At 41.6% G+C, this 20,372-nt stretch overlaps 2 protein-coding genes across 4 annotated transcripts in view; both read left to right on the top strand.

The window, feature by feature from the left end:
• The window catches only part of tet1 (tet methylcytosine dioxygenase 1), a 35,304-nt gene extending 28,104 nt beyond the window's left edge, over nt 1–7,200 (top strand). For both annotated transcript variants that reach the window (XM_015944372.3, XM_070541942.1), the window contains 9 exons: nt 121–211; nt 1,920–2,013; nt 2,261–2,469; nt 2,545–2,695; nt 4,991–5,080; nt 5,210–5,347; nt 5,459–5,635; nt 5,723–5,870; nt 5,939–7,200. In XM_015944372.3, coding sequence (XP_015799858.3) covers nt 121–211; nt 1,920–2,013; nt 2,261–2,469; nt 2,545–2,695; nt 4,991–5,080; nt 5,210–5,347; nt 5,459–5,635; nt 5,723–5,870; nt 5,939–6,978 — 2,138 coding nt within the window. In that variant the 3' untranslated portion in view covers nt 6,979–7,200. The remainder of the gene's footprint in view (nt 1–120; nt 212–1,919; nt 2,014–2,260; nt 2,470–2,544; nt 2,696–4,990; nt 5,081–5,209; nt 5,348–5,458; nt 5,636–5,722; nt 5,871–5,938) is intronic.
• A 2,315-nt stretch (nt 7,201–9,515) lies between these two features.
• eif4e1c (eukaryotic translation initiation factor 4E family member 1c) lies at nt 9,516–20,372 on the top strand. Of its 2 annotated transcripts, XM_054750116.2 has the most exons (7): nt 9,516–9,623; nt 11,111–11,196; nt 16,662–16,757; nt 19,317–19,380; nt 19,588–19,701; nt 19,813–19,952; nt 20,041–20,372. In XM_054750116.2, exons 1-7 carry the CDS (start codon nt 9,606–9,608, stop codon nt 20,153–20,155), a joined length of 633 nt encoding a protein of 210 aa, XP_054606091.2. In that variant the 5' UTR covers nt 9,516–9,605; the 3' UTR covers nt 20,156–20,372. The 2 variants fall into 2 exon arrangements, with proteins under 2 accessions (XP_054606091.2, XP_054606090.2); XM_054750115.2 differs by having other exon boundaries at nt 19,588–19,952.

The raw sequence follows: 20,372 nt of genomic DNA, 5'->3' as shown, positions 1-20,372 counted from the left end.
CACACCCATTATCAGTGTCCTCATTAAAGGGCCTGTTTAATCAAATAAGGCTGCATTTCTCTGTTTTATTAAATGTTTTGGCAGACTTGAACCCTTGTTTTTGTTTGCCTGATTGTGCAGACCAAATCGTTGAAAAGGAGGAGGGTCCTTACTATACTCATCTCGGCGCGGGCCCCAGTGTTTCTGCAGTCAGGGAGCTGATGGAGAACAGGTAAAGTAGCATTAATGTGCTTGATTTATAGTGTGTAGTTTTAGTTAAATGCATGCTAAAATATCACAGCCATACATGGGATAAGCAGTGGTCAGATGACCTAACCTGCGTCTCAGTTTCCACGTGAGCAGAAAACACACGGAGCCTCTGAAACGGGAGACCCTTAGAGCTGAGATCAGACTCCACTGACCCAGATGACAGCTTGTGTCAAACAGCTCGCCCTCCATCACAGCATATTGTTGCAGTTTTCAACTGTAGATTCTTTTTAATTAAATGTATTAAATAAATGTAGAAACGATCTTTTAAGATTGAGTAGCTACTGGAAAGTGTGGACTAACGTCTGTGTGAGGACACAGACCAGTTAGCATAGAGTGGACACAACCTCTTCCAAAACTGTCAAGAACATCCTCATCACATTAAAGACCAGGGGCCTCATAAAAAAACTTTGCATAGAATACTTACTACAACTCTACTTCAGCTCAGAAAATTGTTTTAACGTACGCTAACTACTTTTCCGACCTATGAAAGACGCCATTTCTGCTTTATGAATCACACCTGTCCTACAAATGTGCTCCGGTGTTTCTGGACCACATCCTGCTTCCTACACACCCACTTCTGCCACAAATGGTCAACTCAAAGCACTTTATGAATACTCTGCACATAAATAAGCCAAGCTGATATGTTGCATTTCACAAGTAACCATGGCAACTGAGACTGAAATTGAGGTGCTTGTGCGTGATGACATAGAAACACGTAAAAGGGTTTTCTTACCTTCGAGCGGCATCGCGCTGTTGCAGCAGTGAGGTGTGGAGCCGCGGAGCAATCACAGCAAATGTAAAAAATAAACTTTAAAAGAAGTGGTCAGTCCGTCAGGCAAAGAGGAAGATGGTAACAGTCCAAAACAGCTTTATTATGGCGCTCAGAGATTGCGGAGATATTCCAGATTGAAGTTTTACGTTGAATGAAAACTTTTAATTTAACCCAAAGGGGCTTTAGGCAGGAAATGCCACACTGCTCATCAAACCATACAAATACCAGCCCGCTTGTTGGCTGATTCCTCCTGGAACAAGCCAGTTTAAGGAAACCTGACAGGTGGACCTTTGCCCGGTTCGCTGCAGTGCTGAGTTTTAGTTTTTAGTTTTATTAAAGGGACAATGTGTCGTTTTTACCATTAATCTCTGGAAATACCATCGAAATGTTGTAGTAAATTACTTTAAAATGCCCAGTTGTTGAAAAATATTGGCGGTTTCATAACATATAACCATGAAAATCTGTTCTAAAATACATGGGAGCGGGTCTAAGTCTCTGGGCGACGCCATATTGGAAGCCATGTTTCCTTCTACGGAAGTCTGTGAGGACAAAATGCATTTACTGATTTGTAACAAATGGTTACAAAATTTCACCGTTCATAAACATTGTTGCTTTACACATTTACCTCTTCACTCATTGCCAGTGATGAAAGGGAAGCTGATGTTATTGTTATTTTGCTGGAGGTTGCACTCCCAGGGATTTTTTACCCTATTGGACATTCGTTGGTACGGTCTTATTTGAACACAAGTCATTGAACACAAATCATCCATTAAAGTTCTCATCCAGAGAAATCTAATATATCCTACAATTAAATGGAGATGATCATGGTTTTCCTACTTATGTGCTGCAGCTAGGTCACAGATGTTTTAATGGCTTCGTGTGTGTCTTTGTGCCACAGGTATGGGACCAAGGGAAACGCAGTGAGGGTGGAAGTTGTTGTTTACACTGGGAAAGAAGGCAAGAGCTCCCAGGGGTGTCCCATAGCTAAATGGGTATGCAGTTCATGCTCACACTCCCCTAACCTCCCTTCATGTATTTGTAGAGTTCCCTTGTTATGGATTTAAACAAAAGATTTGTGTCAATTTTAATTGATTTCAACCTTGTTAAAACCACATAAATTATAATCCAGTTGAATTCATGAAACCAGAGAATCCATCTTTCTTCTGCAGAATTATTTTTTGGCTGTAATTAGTCCACCCTTCGTCTGTTTTGACCAACTGATGCAAACCCATCTGACAGGTGATCCGGCGGGCGAGTGAGGAGGAGAAGCTGCTGTGTTTGGTCCGCCAGAGACCAGGGCACCGCTGCGACGCAGCCGTGCTGGTGATCCTCATCCTGGCGTGGGAGGGAATCCCACGCTCATTGGCAGATCACCTCTACCAGGACCTCACAGAGACCCTCTTTAGATATGGCTCTCCCACCAGCCGGCGCTGCGCCCTCAACGAGGAGTGAGAACTTGTTTCTTTAAATGAATTTATCCCAATTCTTTTTGTTTCTGTGCTGACTGTCTTTGCTCTATATAGTCGCACATGTGCATGCCAAGGTTTGGACCCGGACACGTGCGGGGCTTCCTTTTCCTTTGGCTGCTCTTGGAGCATGTACTACAATGGCTGCAAGTTCGCTCGCAGCAAAGTGCCTCGCAAGTTTCGGCTGCTTGGAGACTACCAGGAGGAGGTGAGGGAACGTTACTGTTTACATCTGAGCTTCCATAAATCTCCTGCTATTGTTAGTGGTTCTCCAGCCAGAGTTAATATAATATTGAGTGTATAACAGTGTTGGGAGTAACGCGGTACAAAAGTAATTAATTACTGTAATGCATTGCTTTTTGCTGTAATGTGGTAATGTAAGGCATTACAGGGAAAGAAAATGGTAATATTTACTCGGTACAGTTGTCAGTAACGCGGTAATTACAATGCATTTTTAAACCCAGAATCAAGATGCGGGTTTCCTAAAAATTCAAATTGCGGGAAACCCGAAGAAAGATCCAGTATCTACATATATGACGTCATTTATGGACTCAGCTTTGCGGGCATTCTATGAGCAGAGAGGACGCAGCGGTGATGACTCAAATACTCCAGCTGCGTCTGGCGCGCGGCCGCTGTTATATTCACAAAACCGCTCCACCAAAACAAAGTAATTCGTTTGCGATCATTTATATCAGCCCATATTCTCTGGTACTTCATGTACTTTTCAGCTGAGTTCATAATCTGTGCCCCGGTGATTTCAACTCATTGCTGCTGGAGTGCAGCGCGAAGCTTTTTTATTTATTAATTTTTTTTGTGTTCGGTAGATCCCTTTGGCTGATTAGTTAGAAAGTAGGAAGTCTAGGAAACAGTTTTTTCTGGAAGACGGAGAAAACATGCAGCATGCAGGAAGGTTAGAGAGAGAAAGGGCCGGAAATTATTCATATAAAATCAAGAAAACAAAACAAAGTGCTTGAAAAGAAAAAAGTAGGTAGATTTATCCCCAAAACACATTTTTTCCAGTGAAAAGCAATAATATACATAAGCATTTAATATTTATACAAGTGATAGAATCAGATCACCCCACAAGTCAGTCCCACATCCAGGGCCGTATCTAGGCATTTGGGGACCAAGGCAAATATAGGCTTGGAGCCCCCACCACCTTACTCCCTGCTCAGTTAATATAAGATGGCAGCGTGCTGAGAGTACAGCTTGTTGTTGCTTTTATTTAATAAAGAACTGTTATTATATCTGACTGTTTTTAACAGCAACCCTAGCTCAGACACCACATCACTTTCCACATATATGTCATGAGCTCACTGAGCGTCAGATTACCAGATTCATATTGAAGCTGTTTTGGTTAAAGTTACTTCAAGTAATGCAAAAGTAGTGTAATGCCTTACATTTTAAAATCAGTAATATTGTAATGTAATTAATTACTTTAAAATGAGGGTAACAAGTAATAAATAATGCATTACAGTTTTGAAGTAACTTGCCCAACACTGGTGTATAATCATGTATCAGTCTTGCTACGCTAAGTTCAGGCCACCACGTATAAATTAGATCAAAACCTTCTCTTTACCACCCGTTGTTTTGTCTGCTTGGAAACGTTTTTGACCAAAACCAAATGTAATTTTAAGTATTTTTCCTCCTAGTGGCTCATGCTGGGTTTTACTGGCATATGTGTGAGAAATCACAACATTAGGAAACCGCTGCGTTACCTGGTGCAGAAAAAGAAAGATTAAAATAATTCACAATCAAATGTAGGATGTAAGAATATAATCATGATAAAATAATAATATAAAGTGGTAGTAATTAGAGAAACGGCTAATATATACAAGACCGTGTAGGTACTGATCAGAGCGGATCAGTTCAGGAGTGGGCAGACCTAGGATTGTCGTTTATGGGTCTAACAGCAGAGGGGAAGAAACTGTTCTTGTGCCGAGATGTTCTGGTCCGAATGGATCGGAGCCTCCTGGCAGATGGGAGAGAGTCAAAAAGACTGTGTCCAGGGTGACACGGGTCAGCTGTTATCTGACCTGCACGCCTCAATGTCCTGGAGGTACACAGGTCCCTTATGGAGGGGAGTTAGCTGTCAGTGACCTTCTCAGCAGAGCGTACAACACGCTGCAGCTTCTTCTAGTCCCTGATGGTGGCCCCAGCATGCCACATGGTGATTGAAGAGGTGAGGATGGACTCGATGACAGAGGTGTAGATGCTGGCAAATGTGCTGGCAGGTTGAATTTCCTCAGCTGCCTCAGGAAGTACATCCTCTGCTGGGTCTTTTTTATGATGGAGGTGATGGTGGGCTCCCACTTGAGGTCCTGGGTGATGGTGGTGCTTAGGAAGCAACATGAGGGGGGGAGTGGAGCTGTGTGCTTCCTAAAGTCCCCAACAACCTCCACTGTCTTATGTGCATTTAGCACCAGATTGTTGTGGCTGCACCAGAAGACCAGCCGTTTCCCAGGTTCTACAGATTTAATTCAGCTCCGTTTGTTGCTTTTAGGAGAAGAAGATAGAGAGCAATCTCCAGAACCTTGCCACTAATCTTGCTCCACTCTACAAACAACTGGCTCCTGAGGCTTTCCAAAACCAGGTAAGCAGTCAGACATGCCTCTGAACCTTCCTCTGAACCAACACCCATCCATTTGAGATAATTAACTAATCGTTTAAAGTCTGTACTGTCACAAAAACCCTTACTCTAATCCTCCCTCTTCCCCGACAGGTTGAAAATGAAGCAGGAGGGTGGGATTGCCGGCTGGGCACCAAGGAGGGTCGTCCTTTCTCCGGGGTCACAGCTTGCGTAGATTTCTGCGCCCACGCTCACAAAGACACCAGCAACATGAACAACGGCAGCACTGTGGTGAGCAGCCTGAGAGCGGTGCTCTCTCTTAGCATGTTTGAGTCATCAGGAAAAGAGCTGGTGAATGGGTGTTGTGCGGAAGAATCTTAAAGTTCCTGGTGTGTTTTCCAGGTTTGCACTTTAACAAAGGAGGATAACCGTGCAGTGCGCAACATACCAGAAGATGAGCAGCTTCATGTTCTGCCGCTTTACAAGATGTCTGACAAGGATGAGTTTGGTCAAGCGGAGGGTCAGTGGGCTAAAATCCAAAGTGGTGCCCTGCAGGTTCTGTCTTCCTTCCCCCGAGAGGTGCTGTTCCTTGTTTTCTGCTCTCTTGGTGATCGAGTGATTCAATTGTGACCACATTCCAAATTGAATGATACATGTGATTCACAGGTGCGTTTGCTGGCTGAGCCGGTGAAATCGGCCCGTAAGGTAAGACAAGAAGCTCGTCTGAAGGCTCAAGCTGAGAAGATGGAGAAGAAGCTTGGGCTGGCTGCTCTCACACCTGGGAAGGTGAAAACGGAGACGCAAAGCAAAGGAGGTAAATTCCCATCTACGGTCGGAGAATGTTTTTATTGCTTGACAAATGATTATCATTTCTTTGCCCAGAGGAGGCGCCAGGCCTGTACAGCTCTTACGGACTGCCTCCCAGACCTGCCAGTGTTGGGAGGTCTCCACCAGAGAGAAGTCAACCCAGCGCTTACAGCCAGAGCACTGGCAGCTACTCCTCTCCAGGAGCTGGGGTCACACTGCAAAGGGAAGTCCTCCCCAGCGTTCACCATGGCCTCCATTTTGGACAGAACAGCTCAGCTGTCAGTTATGAGACAGGAAGTGGCACCCGGAGCGGTTATTCTCCAGCATCTCGGGAGCAGGGTTCTCCTTTGGAACGTATACCTCCACTGAACACCCTTAGAGACTATTCCTTTAAAACTGAGCCAAGTGAGGTGCTCTGCTCTGCCCTGCACAGACTCTCCCCCAGTGGAAGCGCTCCTCCCCCGCACCCTTCCTCCCTCTCCCCCCGACCTACCTCAGAGGGCCTCTTCAGCAGGCTCAATGGACTCCTGCGACCTGCAGGAGAGGTTACAGCGGAGGTCAGGGGTCACGCACTCCCTCCACACTCATCTCCTCTCTTTCAGACCCCCGCCCTCGAAGCTGAAGAAGTGAAGCAAGAAGAGGTGTGGTCCGACAGTGAGCACAACTTCCTGGACCATGACATTGGCGGGGTTGCCGTGGCACCGTCACACGGCTCCATCCTGATTGAGTGCGCACGGCGGGAGCTCCACGCCACCACCCCCATCCTCAGACCAAACCGCAGACACCCCACCCGCATCTCCTTGGTCTTCTACCAGCACAAATCCCTGAACGAGCCGGGCCACGGGATGGCTGTGTGGGACGCCAAAATGGCCAAGCGGGAACGGGATCGGGAGGAGGAGGCGGAGAGATTAAGAACGGGGTGCAGCTTGAGCAAAGAGGAGAACGGCTCTGGAGGGGTGGAAGGGGAGGAGGAAGTAGGTGGTGAGGGAGAGGAGATGAGGAGAGTTACAAACATCCCAACACGTCAAGCTTGGACACTCCCTAGAGACGGGGTCATCACCGTGTCCCCGTACGCTCTCACACAAGTGACCGGCCCATACAATCGCTGGACTTAGTCGCCACATTTCACAAACACACAAAACTCCTGAAACAATGCGCTTCTGCCTTACCTCAATCCGCTTCAAACCGCCTCGCTCCTACTCGCGTCGTCTTCTTTGTACTTTTCTAAAACCCACAGACTTCGTCCTTCTCAGTCTCTGCCTTTACGACGAGCAGAAGGACCAAAGCTTTTGCTGTTTTGGGCTTTTTAACTGTGAGTTTTTGGTGCTGGTTTTTAATGTAAAGAGATGGTGCTTCGAAGCATTTAAAGATGTTTTTAAACTGGCTTTATACACGTGATTAAGAACAAAAAAAGATGTGATTATTTATTCTGATTCTAATGATTTCTATTTAATTTCCTGTGTACGCCTGTTTACTGCAAGATTTCTATGATGAACCTGCATTGAGTTGTGCAGAAGGAGTGTACTTTTTATTTCAGCCAATCGTTTCTCCTTGGCTTTTATACTGGTGCCATTCTCACTGTAAACCTTGTTTTAAACAAACACCACATCATGGAGACTAATAACGAGCTTATATTTACTACAGACTGTCACATGTAGCACGGTGAATGAAATGTACTTCTTTGGTTTGTGTTCTTTTTTTTTTTCTTCCATCTGGATGTATTTTTTCTGCTTATTCTTCACAAATAGGGACGACAATAAGAAGCACTTTGTTTCCTAACTTGAAAAAAATAATACACAGTCTACAAACCTGAATATGCATGTCCAGACAGACTTATACACATGGTCACGTCTTTGTTTCTCAGTATTTTTATTTGCTTTATAAATGGCATACATATCTAATTAAATTAAAAACGCTGCAGGAATCAGGAAATGCTTGTTAGCTGGACACTTCATTTATACCGAGCACCTGGAATTCAACTTTTTCAATGGGAACAAGTGTGATTTTTGGGTTACTCTTCATTTTACTGGTGCTACAGAGACTTGCTGCATGTTTTTATTTTCATAAAGGTGCAAAACATCAGCTACATCAACTTAGTATTGCAAGTTTAAGAACAAAAAACTGTTGGCCTCATGCTGAATTATCAAACTACGGCATAAACCATTTAAAAAAGCTAATGACTGCGAAATTTCGATCGCTCAACCCATGTGGGAACTTTGTCTACAGGCTGTTTTCTGTTAAAAAAAGGTGAGTGAATCAAGATTTTTTTAACCCATGAAAGAGAAGCTCTTCATTTTAACACATCTAAGACTTTTTTTTAGCACAACCCTTTACTGGTATGCACACTAACACTGACGACAGCATTTCAAATCAAATAAATGTGGTTTTGTACACTCTTAACCCTCTGGAGGCAGGCGTTGCAGATTTGCAACATTAAAACCTACCTGGTTACTCCACATACATACTTCATGAGCATTTTTTAACTCAGAAGTACCCCTGAAGGACTTAGTTGTTCGTCCTTTTATCAAAACTTATTTTGAGCCTGAGAGGGTTAAACTCTCTTGGTGCTAATGAGACAAGATGTCAAGGTGCGTTAACACGTACATTGAACCCACCACACCACCGACCCAACCTGGTTCCTTACTGTACAACGGTGATGGCGTGGTGCTTTTACATTCAACACAAAGTTTGTTTTATTCTTCTTTGGATCAAGATCAGACACAAATGCATTCATCGTGTTTGTTCAGTTGTCCACGCACAGTCGATGTCTTCCGTCATTGTTCAAAAATGAATGTAAACTATTTAGAATCCATTGATATAGAAAGAACAGTTTTCAAGCCTGGTGGGGTGATTTTTTAGTTGTAAATGTTTATTTTTGTTTTCCGGGACATTTTCAAACCACATGGAACATTTTTGTAGAAACCAGTGAGCACCAGCATTCAGAATAACTGTAAATATGTATGTGAACCACATTGTTTTTACTGTACTGTTAATCGTGTTTAGACAATGGATGATCTGACTTGGAAACTGAATTACTGTAAGTGGCTGAAAGTATGTTCAGTTTAGACCCAAGAAGAGACAACATTTAGCATTCCTTCTATGGATGGCTGATCTCTTTCAGGATTGTGAAATAAAGTCATATTTATATTTTGGACCTTATAATTAGTTCCTCTTTTTTGTTTGAATTTTCAACATTTCTACATGATGGCGTGGCTCACTAAGGAATTCTAGTTTGGCTATTTAATAGACTTTTAGGGTTGCATTAAAGGCATTCGACTCTGGGTAATTCGAGTAAACAAATTTAGCTATCTTGTAGAATTTGCCAGATTTGTTTCTACAGATTATTGCCATGATGCCTCACTCACCTTGTTACATTTTTAATCAAAAGAGTATAATCAAATTCACATTCATTGTTTTTTATTTATATTTTTGTTTAGAAATTGCTACAAAATTAAACATTTGGATTTATCTTAAAGTTTTATGGATTTATGTGTTATTTTTAGAAATAACAAATAAAACATGTTCTTAATTTGATTTATTAATTTAAGTTGTGAAATATATATCATATGGCTCCTTTAGTCCAAGCTCTTAGGAAAAACGTGAGAACGTAGATTTTCAATACATTTAACAAAGTGACTGCGTGTCTTCAGATCAGTCGCCTTAACTGGACTGAGGCGGCTTCCGTAGTAGTGGATTGGAGTGACGCACAGCGCCGAACAGGCAGATCATTTCTAGAGTCAAGATGGCGACTTCGGAGCCGGTAAGAGAAAAAAACAGACAGATTAAAAATCTATTAATACGCACGTAATGAGTCGTCATGGCGTATTGTTTTTTGTTTAGAGCCCCCTTGTAAAGTCGTTATTTCAAAATGCTTTAATATTTTATACAAATAATGATGTTTGAGTTGAAAGATATCGGCAAGGATTAGCGTTAGCATGCGGAGCAATGTGATGGATGAAGCCCTGCCTGACTTTGTTGGTAGAGAGGGAGTGACTCACTGGACGTCGTTCATTCAAACTCCACTCAGTGATTTGTTCAACTCTTTTGTGATATTAGAGTCATTATTCGTCGGTGGTCGTTAACAGCACATTTAAGTGTCTTTACGTTTGTTTCAATAATTTATTTTTGACCGTGGACACGTGTGTTTCGAGCTTGTAGCTTAGCTTAGCACGTCTGCTAAAACGGTTAGCAACCGTTAGTTGAAAAGTTAGCTTACGACTGAATTCTGTATTTGTGGATTAAAGATTAGACCAGATTTGTTATTTTAGTCAGTAGTTATTCGTAAAATTGGTGAAACATGGCCTCATTCAAATGTGCTTGGGTAAATTATGGACCGTGAGATAAATCTTTTGCCACGTTATGGACACCAGTTTGATCCTTTGCCCGTTTATTAATATTAATATATTTTTTTGTTCTATTACCCTAAACAGTTGTAGTAACAGCGGTCACCTATTAGAATTAGTTGATTTGAGGACTCCCTCCTTGTTAACTGGATGTCCAAATTGCCTCACCCTCTTTTTAACCTTTTACTTCTCCATCCTCTGCATACGACACTAGTGTTAGCTAACCATAATCCGTAATATTTTTTTTCTAACAGAGATGTATGCAAATTTGAATTTGTAGCTTCATCTTTGGCTCAAACGAATCACTATTGATAAATTCACTGCGATGTGAAGATTCTTCCAGAATCTTCTATTTTGGCTTTCCCTTCATTGGTATCCGCAGTGAATCATCTCTCAATTTAGTCCTAAACAGACAGATTGTTAATGTTTACTTAACTATAAGAGTTATGTGTTATAACATCTCACCACAGATTTAGATTGAACTAGATTATTTTCATGTTTGTTGCAGCATTTTTCTCCTGTAAACCTTTATTACTTTCCCACCATGGCTTACATATACAGTTCTGAGCTTTCCTTTTTGTCTTATTTCTCTTTCAAATTAGAAACAATTTAGTGTAATGTGTTGCTAAGTTCAAACCTCAGTGAGCTTAATATTTACAGCCAAATCTTTAAACTTTAAATGTCTAAAATGAAGTTCAGTAGCAGGAACTGTTGGCAGTTTCCCTTTTTTCACTAGTAAAAACTGCTTACTGGAATTTGAAAACAATTGAGTTATTTTTTTGTAAATTTTCATAAAAATAAGTGTTGCAAATTTCCTTAATTGTGGAAAATCATTATGCGGCTATATTGCGCCACCCTTAATTCATGATGTGGCATTGATGGCTTCGTGTTCTTTCATCCTCAGAAAGCAGCTGAAGTCGAGGATCAGCCGACTGATGATCAGGTTGTTGCAAATCCTGAGCAGTATATCAAACATCCTTTGCAAAACAGGTGAGCTTTGAAAATTTCTGCCTCGATCAAACCAGCCTCATTATCAGGATGTGAATGAAATAATATTTGATCAAACTGTGAAACTTTCTTGCTCTTTTCAGTACGAGTCTTGATACTGGATTTTTCAGCAAAAGGGAAGAGGGAGTCTGTATTTCCCTCTTAAAGCCTTTTCTTATACGTATTTGAATGAACTCAGTCTCATCTTAAAGTATTTTTTCATTAAATGTGTTGCTGCATTTATTTTACATAGATGCTCTCAAGTTTCGGATGTTGCAACAGGAACTCCACGTAGCACAAACAGAACCGAGAACCAACAGCTGCCTGAAATTATGAAAAACATGATCATCTTTTGGAAGTGTGATCAGATAACCACAGACTGGGGGGGGGGGTGTCAGCTAGATATGAAGATTAGGTTAAAAACAGAAATGCTTTCTCAACTAGGGCTGTCGCGGTAACCGCAAAAATGAAATATCGCAATATGAAGAAGCCTACCGCGCTGCATCATGGGCCACCGCGATTACTGAACTTGGTTCAACTCAATGATGCATGTTGAGAAGGATGGCTGCACTGGTATCAAAACGAAACGTCACTTCGCTCCTTTGGGAGCACTTTGGTTTTCAGTACGTCAGCTGCTGCGCAGCCAGAGTCGTTGGCCGAGACAGAGCTGCCACCAGCGGCAAAATAATAATAATAATAAATGCTCGGAGACCTGCTGAAGTCCTGGACAAGCACTGCTTCTGCAACCGTCCCGAAGAGAGTTTGAGCCGAGCTGGAGCTCACTCGTTACCTGCAGGAGGAATGCATCCACCCTAAAGAAACCCCCCTGACATGGTGGAGCAACAACCGGGAGAGATTCCCTTTGCTCGCCAGAGTCGCACGCAAGTACGTGTGCGTGCAACGAGCGCACCATCCGAGAGGGTTTTCAGTGTTGCTGGAAATGTTGCCACCCCTCTCAGATCCTCTCGCAAACCGTATATGGTTAACATGCTGGTTTTCCTTGTGGGCAACAAGGACGTGACCGAGCTATAAATCACCGTCATTCGTGTGTGTGAAAGTGAAATGATAGTGCGCCCGGTACATGTAATTTTTATGCTTGATTTTAAACAACTAAACAACATGGGGACTTGTTTCTTATTTGTTAGATGCTGCAGCCAAATTTGCATTTAAAAGTTTAACCTCCTGAATTTTGTTGTTTTTAAGTTCAGTCGGACTCCGACTGTCGGAGAAACAAACGTTACTGCGATCTGTGTTGTTACTGCCCTTTGATCTGCATTCAGTAAAGTGTTATAAAAGAAGGCACGGCAATTTTTAACCTTTTTTAAATGTGTAAACATTATGTTTAGATAGTACTGCAATAAAAAAAGAAGTGCTGCAATAATATCGCACACCGCAATATTAAGCCACCCTGAATCACCGCAGGAGGAATTCCTCAACCGCGACAGCCCTACTCTCAACCTATCTCATATGTTTATGTTTATTGATTTAGCAGACGCTTTTATCCAAAGCGACTTATAATTTATAACCTATAGGGCATGTTGTGATCTGTGGGGGAAACCGGAGTGCCCGGAGGAAACCCACGCATGCATGGGGAGAACACGCAACTCCACGCAGAAAGGCCGCAGCCGAGTTTCGAACCTGCAACCTTCGTGCTGCGAGGCAACAGTGCTAACCACTGCGCCACCATGCAGCCCGTATTTAAGGATATCTGTCAGTTGTAAACCACACTTTCCAGTTCTTGCAAGTTTATTATGAATATAAATTAAACCATTTGAAATGCCACATCATAATACAAACTTTATTTATATAGCTCCTTTAAATAAAGCACTGCACAGCATAAAAGTTAAAAAACAGTACCCCAATATAAAGACAACAGCATCACTTATAAGCAAATGAAATACACATAAGCATTAAAATCAAAGATAAAATAAGAACAAGCTAAAACAGAAAACTAAGTAAAAATGTCTTAAAAGGAACTGAGTGATCAATCAGTACCAGCTTTAGAAAAAGGTAAAAGGTGCGTTTTCAGTTTAGCTTTGAAAACGTCCACCGAGCGTGCTTGTCTGACATCTTGTGGCAGAGCAACGGAGCATGAAAAGCAAATTAATGCCCACCTACCTAGTGTCATCCGCTTTATTTTTGGGATGCGTAAGAGCCCCATGCTGTGTAAGTGCAGTGCCCTAGATGGAACATATGGGTCCAGGAGATCAGTGATGTAGGGTGGAGCCTGATTCTGGAGAGCCTCATAGGTCAACTAGACCTTAAAATTAACTCGAGTAGGACACAAAAACCAGTGTAGAGATTTTAGTACAGGTGTGATGTGGTCATACTTTTTTTTACCTGCTAAGATACGTGCAGCTGCATTTTGAATGAGTTGTAGGCAGCGGAAGCTCTTTAGGGGCAGACTAGAGAGAAGGGTGTTGCCTCTAATAGTCAATTCTGGATGAAACAAATGTATGCATCAGGACTCTTGCATCATCTGACAAAATCAACTTAATTTTAGCTATTAAGTGAAAGAAAGCCATTTTAAGTTTATTTCAAATGAAGATCGAATGTCAGAGTTGAGTCAACCCACACTCCCAGATTTTTGAGCCTGTCAGTGTTATTGTCAATAGGAGGCTCGTGCACGAGGCGCGCATGCTGTACGTGCACACTCCTTAACGAAAATAACAGCTGAGATGAAACTCTGTGAAGCTGACAGTCCCGTGTGTGTGTGTGTTTGTGTGTCTGTCCCGGTGGACAGAGGACAGGAGAACACGCAGCTAATTAATTAAATAGTTTGGTTCTAGGGCTGCACGATATTAGGAAAACCTGCGATATCGATATTACTCACGATAAATGAACAAATACTAAAGTATGCAGTGTTGATGTCGTCTGGCGTGTGACGTCTGCTCTGGGTTCAAAGCAAACAAAAACTAATGCATGAATTCCATTACAACATAAGATTTTTATTGCAAAAATATGCAGCTGCACCTGCTACTGTATTAGCAGCAAAAAAACAAACTGCATGCATGCAGTTTCTCAGTGACTTTAAAACATCACCTCCACCATAAAACTTTTTCTGATGCTCCAAATACAGAAAAACATCCCTTACCAGGGTTTTTAGAATAAATTAAAAAAAAAAACAGAAAATAAGTTTAAATGTTAAACAATAGTTGACATCACTTAAATGCAACAGCAAATTCTCTCATTGCTACTGAGCATTTTCTCCACTTATGTGGTTATGATATACAGTAAGGCTGTTGCTGTAATTGGGAAGTGAACTGTGATGGGCCAAACTAGGAGAATATTAAGATTTTCTGAGGGAAAGAGAAAAACAATTGTCTACCTTTCAGAAGAGGAACTGGCAAAAAACTACATGGAAAATATGTGAAAATGTTTGTTTTTAACCCCAAATTGAACAAGTTTACCTAGAACTTAAAAAGCAGCTCAGATGATGAAACTGCAACTATGATTCTGATAACAAGCTAACAAATTGAACTAGCTCCTCTAAGATAACCGGCTAGCAGAGCTTCTGACTGACAGTTTATGTGCAGCAGCAAATCAACTATCCTGATTAACAAGGTTATAAAAGCTCATAAATGAAAAATCACTTTGATGTGTGGGGGAACTTTTCCAGGCTCTCTTTAACAGGGTGGGACTGGGAGGAGAGTGCCGTAGCCTTTTAGCTGGAAGCTAACCGGAGCCTGGGGCTAACACTAGCGACATGGAGTTAGGTGGGTTGGTTCACCGGCACGTGTCAGAGTCAGCCCGGTAAAAATGATTAACGACACTGAGCGGACTCGCGTTCACGTTTGAAAGCAGCGCTGATTCCAGAAACCTCAGCACAAAGTGCGTTCGTTAATCTGAGCCAGCATGACGAACAAGGGAACGGCGCCGCTAACTCAGTTCGGGTGTTGTTTTCCATCCTAAGGGTCTACGTAGGGGGCGGGCGTATTACGTGAACAGACCCATCTGATTGGCCACATATCAGAAGGGCTACATTTGATTGGTCATATAATACTTCCACGTAAAAAACAGAGCTGGTTTACAAAAAGTTGATGTATGACACGGATGGAAATGTTGAACCAAACATTTATTGCCGTTTTTGACGTGCTTTGCGATGGGCCTATCGCACGTCCTGTTATCGCGATGACGATGATTTTTCGATATATTGTGCAGCCCTATTTGGTTTTGTACTTTTCTCCAGCACAGCCGACAAAGGTTTATGATGGGTCAGTCCTCCTGCATGCTCAGATCATTCCCTTCCCTTGCTTGAAAAATTGTTCCAAAATGAAAGTTGAACCCACATCTTTTTTATCTGTGAATTCAATGCCATTCGGCGAGTCTCAAATAAAAATTTTGTCATCTTACTGTAAAAAAATACATCATTATCGTAAAAACGAAATTCTGAAACAACCATGTTCACGTCGAGAATCAAACCCGGGTCTTCTGCACGAAAGCCGGAAATTTTACTAGGCGAGCTAAATCGCCAGTGGAGTCTTCTGCATCTGTAACTTTTATATCCTTGATCACAGCTGAAACAACGTTCAAAGAACGGTTCAGAGGGCTATGCCTGAACGTGAACACGCATGAAGCAGCCTGCTCAACCCGAGCATCTCTCTTTTTCTGCGATTTTACAGAAAAACAGGCAATCACAGTAAAAATGCCAGGGCTCATTCTACAGGACCAGGCCATTGCAGGAGAATGTATGAAGAAGAAATTTATTATTTCTGTACATGTTTTGGCTGTCAAACTTCCATAATGCCCCTTAAAATGTGTTTGATACAAAACAAACACATTTGCCAACACAAAAAGTAGTTCAAATCACCACCTTTAAGAAAATATAAGATTGCTCTGTCACACGATTGTGACAAACATAAAAACGAGGCGTTTGGATGAATTCAGCCAGAACTTCACATTTTTTGGAATATTTGTTTGCATCCTTATGGCTCCTGTGGGTCCCAGGAGTTGTGCCTGAGCATAAGTGTTGGGAAATGATGCGTGCCTATAAAAATGTAGCATAAATGCACAAATATGGTCCAGTTGACCTGTTTGGTGTTTGTTTATATTGGTGTGTGTTTAGAGGATGAGTGGTGTTGCTGTTCCAGGGGTGTGTGGTAGGAGGGCACAGGGTTTGCCTAATGCCCCCTCTTTGACCCCAGCCCCCCCCCCCCCCCCCCCCCCCCTGCTGGAAACGAATGAAAGAGTACATGAACCCATTGTAACATTGCCAGTGCTGATGATGGGTGGCCTTTTCTTTACTTTTGCACCGACACGTCTGCTTTTGTAATTAGCTCTTGTGTCTGCGGTGAGCTGAGGTTTATCCTTTTCATGTAACTGCATGAAGTAAAAAGCCTGTTTAGGCAAATTTCTTCACATGTTGGTATGACTTTAAAAGTTGATATAAACAGTTTTGTGAAAAAAAATGAAAGTTTTTCATTATCCTTTGTCCCGTGGATGCTAAATGTTGTTTGTTGTTTCTTCAGATGGGCCCTGTGGTATTTCAAAAACGACAAAAGCAAAAGCTGGACCGAGAACTTGCGTCTTATTTCCAAGTTTGACACAGTGGAGGACTTTTGGGCGTAAGTTAAATTAGTTTATTCTTGTTGTGTTTGATTCTTTCACTGAGAGAATAAGCATGGGGATTTTTTTCATCTGCTCAGTAACTAAATTAGGGCTACAACTAATAATTATTTTCATAATCGATTAATCTGTCGATAATTTTTTCGATTAATCGGTTTGTTATTGTTTAGCTATTTAACCTATACAAGTGATGAATACCTTTCAGTTAAGAAAAAGAAAAACATAAAAGAATTGTGCAGTTGACTGCAATCTATTTTATTGCACATGAACACAGTCAGCGGTGTAAAATGAGCTGAACAGTGCAAAATATCAGTCCAGAATAAATTTTTGGCATCAAAATATAAAAGGTAAATTCCATAAAAAATAATGTAGAATCTAGAATAGAGTTTGTAAGTGGTATGCATTGCTGGGGGGGTGAGTGTCTTGTTCCCCATGTAGTTGTCCATCGTTGCTTGTTTTTTTCTGCATAAGAAACACAAATTGACTGAAATAAGTACACATATAAAATAAAGCAGCACACACACTACAACACTAAATCAATATTATATTATTTGAATTAATTAACAATATACAGTGATCATTTATTTTGATAAAAATGTGTTGTGAGGCATTTTACAGCGTTAGATAGTAAAACAGCCTTTTAATAGTAAAAAAAAATGACTTTCTGAATTTCTCCTGTATTTAAAAATTGAAAGCGTACAACTATGCCGCGTTATATTCACCTGGACACAGCTCGTCTGTATATTTTTCTCCGCGGAGTTGTCCTTTTTTGAATGAGGAACATAGTTATGGGTTTGTGCCGTTTTTCTCTTAACGAGAACATTCTTATAAACAGACGTGCTAAATTTGGCAAGCGCATGATACACAACACGGAGATTCACAATTGCATTTAGTCAATCAGAAGTAGAACACCGTAGACTGACGCGGCAAAAAAACATGTTTAACTATAACGAACTCAGCTAAAACACTAAGTCCCAAATTTGATCTGCGTGTAGTGATGGACCACTATATTTAGCTTGTTTATTTTCTGTTACTTACCGGGCTGGCTCTTCCTCTGCTGCATCAGCCCCCACATGTTTTTGTCTCAAATGTTCACTTAGGGACGTGGTGCTTCCGTGCCATGCTAGATGGTTTTTGCATATTTTGCAGGTCACCCGTCTTTTCATGGCATCTAGAGTGAAGTGCTCCCAAACTCGTGAGGTTTTTGTCCGGGGTTTCTCTTCAGTTTTGTCGCTTCTATTTTTCTTCCGTATTTCTTCTTGTTCCGCCATCTCTCACAGCAAAATGTGCGTCAGTAACGTGTTACGTCATGAAAACCGAGGGCACTTATTGGCTCGTTTCTTCTTCTACGGCTCCGCTGGTAGATCAGTGGCTCATTACTGCCACACACTGGCGGCAAATTTAACAGATTGTAACCGATGTCAGATTGTGGTAAAAATAGACTTTATGCGGTAAAGTGTGATTATTAAACAACTAATTGATGACTAAAAAACTATTTTAATAATCGATTATAATCGATTAAATCGACTAGTTGTTTCAGCTCTCAACTAAATGCTGTTTTTCTGTGCCATTGTGATGTATTTAGACTAGACAGATAAACTGAAATTTTAAGCTGGAACTAGAAACATTTCACTTTAACTTTAGTTCGAGATTTATAACACACATGAAACGCCATCTGTCGGTCTACGACCCCATGAGAAGCCTCCGTTTAGATCCAGGATGTCGAGGTCCGTGGACCATCCTTTGTACCGAAGCCGGTAGAAAAGCAGCGGCGCTGACCAGACTAGTCTCGGAATGCTCCCAGGTCACGACAGGTTATTATTGGCGTCAGCGAGACCCTGAAGGGGACGTGAGGTTCAGCTTTTATTCTGAAGGAACCGCTGCGGTCAGGTGTAACGTGCAACAGATTTTATCCAGCTTGTCGAGCAAGGTTCTTTCGGCTAAAGAGGAAGTTTGGATGGCCTGTCCAAAACTTCTCTAGAAGGCTTTGAACTGAACTAAAGGTGGCGTGGAATCGTTTTTATAATTGTCATATTTTAGTTTACTGGCGAATCAGAATTTGACTTGCAAAAGAGGGCTTATACAAACACCACAGAAAACCACACCTCGCGTCAGAAACGTAGGTTCTGATTGGATCAGACAAAAGGAAATGTGTCGTGTAGGGATGCACCGATCAGGTTTTTTGCTGCCGATCACCGTTACAGATATCAAAGAATGCTGATCACCGATACCGATCACGTGGATTGGCCAGAAATGTTCTACAACATTATAATGAGTGCTACAAACTACATAATCTGGGAATAAAGGAAATGTAACCTAATCTAAAATGGTCTGTATTGGGCTGTCACGGTGTGAAAATTTAACCTCACGGTTATTGTGACCAAAATTACCACGATTTTCGGTATTATCGCAGTATTTTTTTTTTTACGTGCAAAAACCCTCATCAGGACATCCCTAGTTTTAATAGTTTTCTTTATTCTTATCCATGGAAAATTAAAGCAGGAGTTTATTTTATGCATTACACAATGATAAATCTATCTAATATTGTTTTGTTGCAGGTTATACAATCACATACAGCAACCAAGCAAGCTCAACTTTGGCTGCGATTATTGCTTATTTAAGGTAACCCCTCCCTCTTTTAAACTTTTAAAAATTAGTTTTTTAATCACAATTATTTTCTCAACAAGGCTCGCAAAACATGTGCTGTAAACAGAATGGAGTGTTTAGGTTAAATTGGCTTTTGCTGCATTTAAATCATCCTTTTCTCAGATGAAATCTATTCCTGTCTACGTGCAGATTTGTAGATCTAACTTTTATTCTGTGTGTCAGGATGGGATCAAACCGATGTGGGAGGATGAGAGGAACAAGTTGGGGGGGCGATGGTTGATAACTCTCAACAGACAACAGAGACACAACGACCTCGATCGCTACTGGATGGAAACGGTAACGCTGCTGCTTTTTATTTTTCACAAAACTGCATTATCCAAAACTCCTGTTGATTGTGTTTGTTTGAATAAAAGGCGGCTAGCTGAAGCAGAGTTTTATGTTCTGCAGCTCCTGTGTTTAGTCGGAGAGTCGTTCGATGAGGCGAGTGACGACGTGTGTGGAGCCGTGGTCAATGTCAGACCTAAAGGTGACAAGTTAGCCATCTGGACGAGCAACTGTCAAAACAGGGAAGCCATCATGACGATAGGGTAAGATCTATGGTGGTGTTGCCACCAGTTTCTGACCACTAGGTGGTGTCTGTAATCACAAGTCTTTATTTCTTCTTCCTGTCCACAGGCAGCTTTACAAAGAGCGTCTGAGCCTCCCTGTGAAAGCCTTGATTGGCTACCAGTCACATGACGACACGTCCAGTAAGAGCGGATCCACCACCAAGAACATGTACTCCGTTTGAAAAACCTCCCCCTCATTTCAACTCGCTGTAGATTTAAACAATTACCGATCGGCATCACCACATTAACTTTTGAGTTGTCAACTACTATAGTGTCCTTTCCTTTTATTGCAAAGAGAATTGTTTATAATGTGTACAGTTGGAGTTTCCACTAAACGCAACGGAGACGAGGATATAACAGAAGAGTGACTTAAATGAATAAAAGCATAATTTCCTTTTA

The sequence above is a fragment of the Nothobranchius furzeri genome, chromosome 12 (genome assembly GCF_043380555.1).
Source record: "Nothobranchius furzeri strain GRZ-AD chromosome 12, NfurGRZ-RIMD1, whole genome shotgun sequence".
NCBI lineage: Eukaryota > Metazoa > Chordata > Actinopteri > Cyprinodontiformes > Nothobranchiidae > Nothobranchius > Nothobranchius furzeri.
Note: the sequence above shows the minus strand (reverse complement) of the source record. Positions and strands in the feature narration are given on the sequence as shown.

Excerpts from the sequence above, each read along its gene's own strand:
- eif4e1c (XM_054750115.2), top strand. Across the intron at positions 11,197-16,661 it reads AAACATCCTTTGCAAAACAG|ATGGGCCCTGTGGTATTTCA; the intron begins GTGAGCTTTGAA and ends TTGTTTCTTCAG. Across the intron at positions 19,953-20,040 it reads GAAGCCATCATGACGATAGG|GCAGCTTTACAAAGAGCGTC; the intron begins GTAAGATCTATG and ends TCCTGTCCACAG.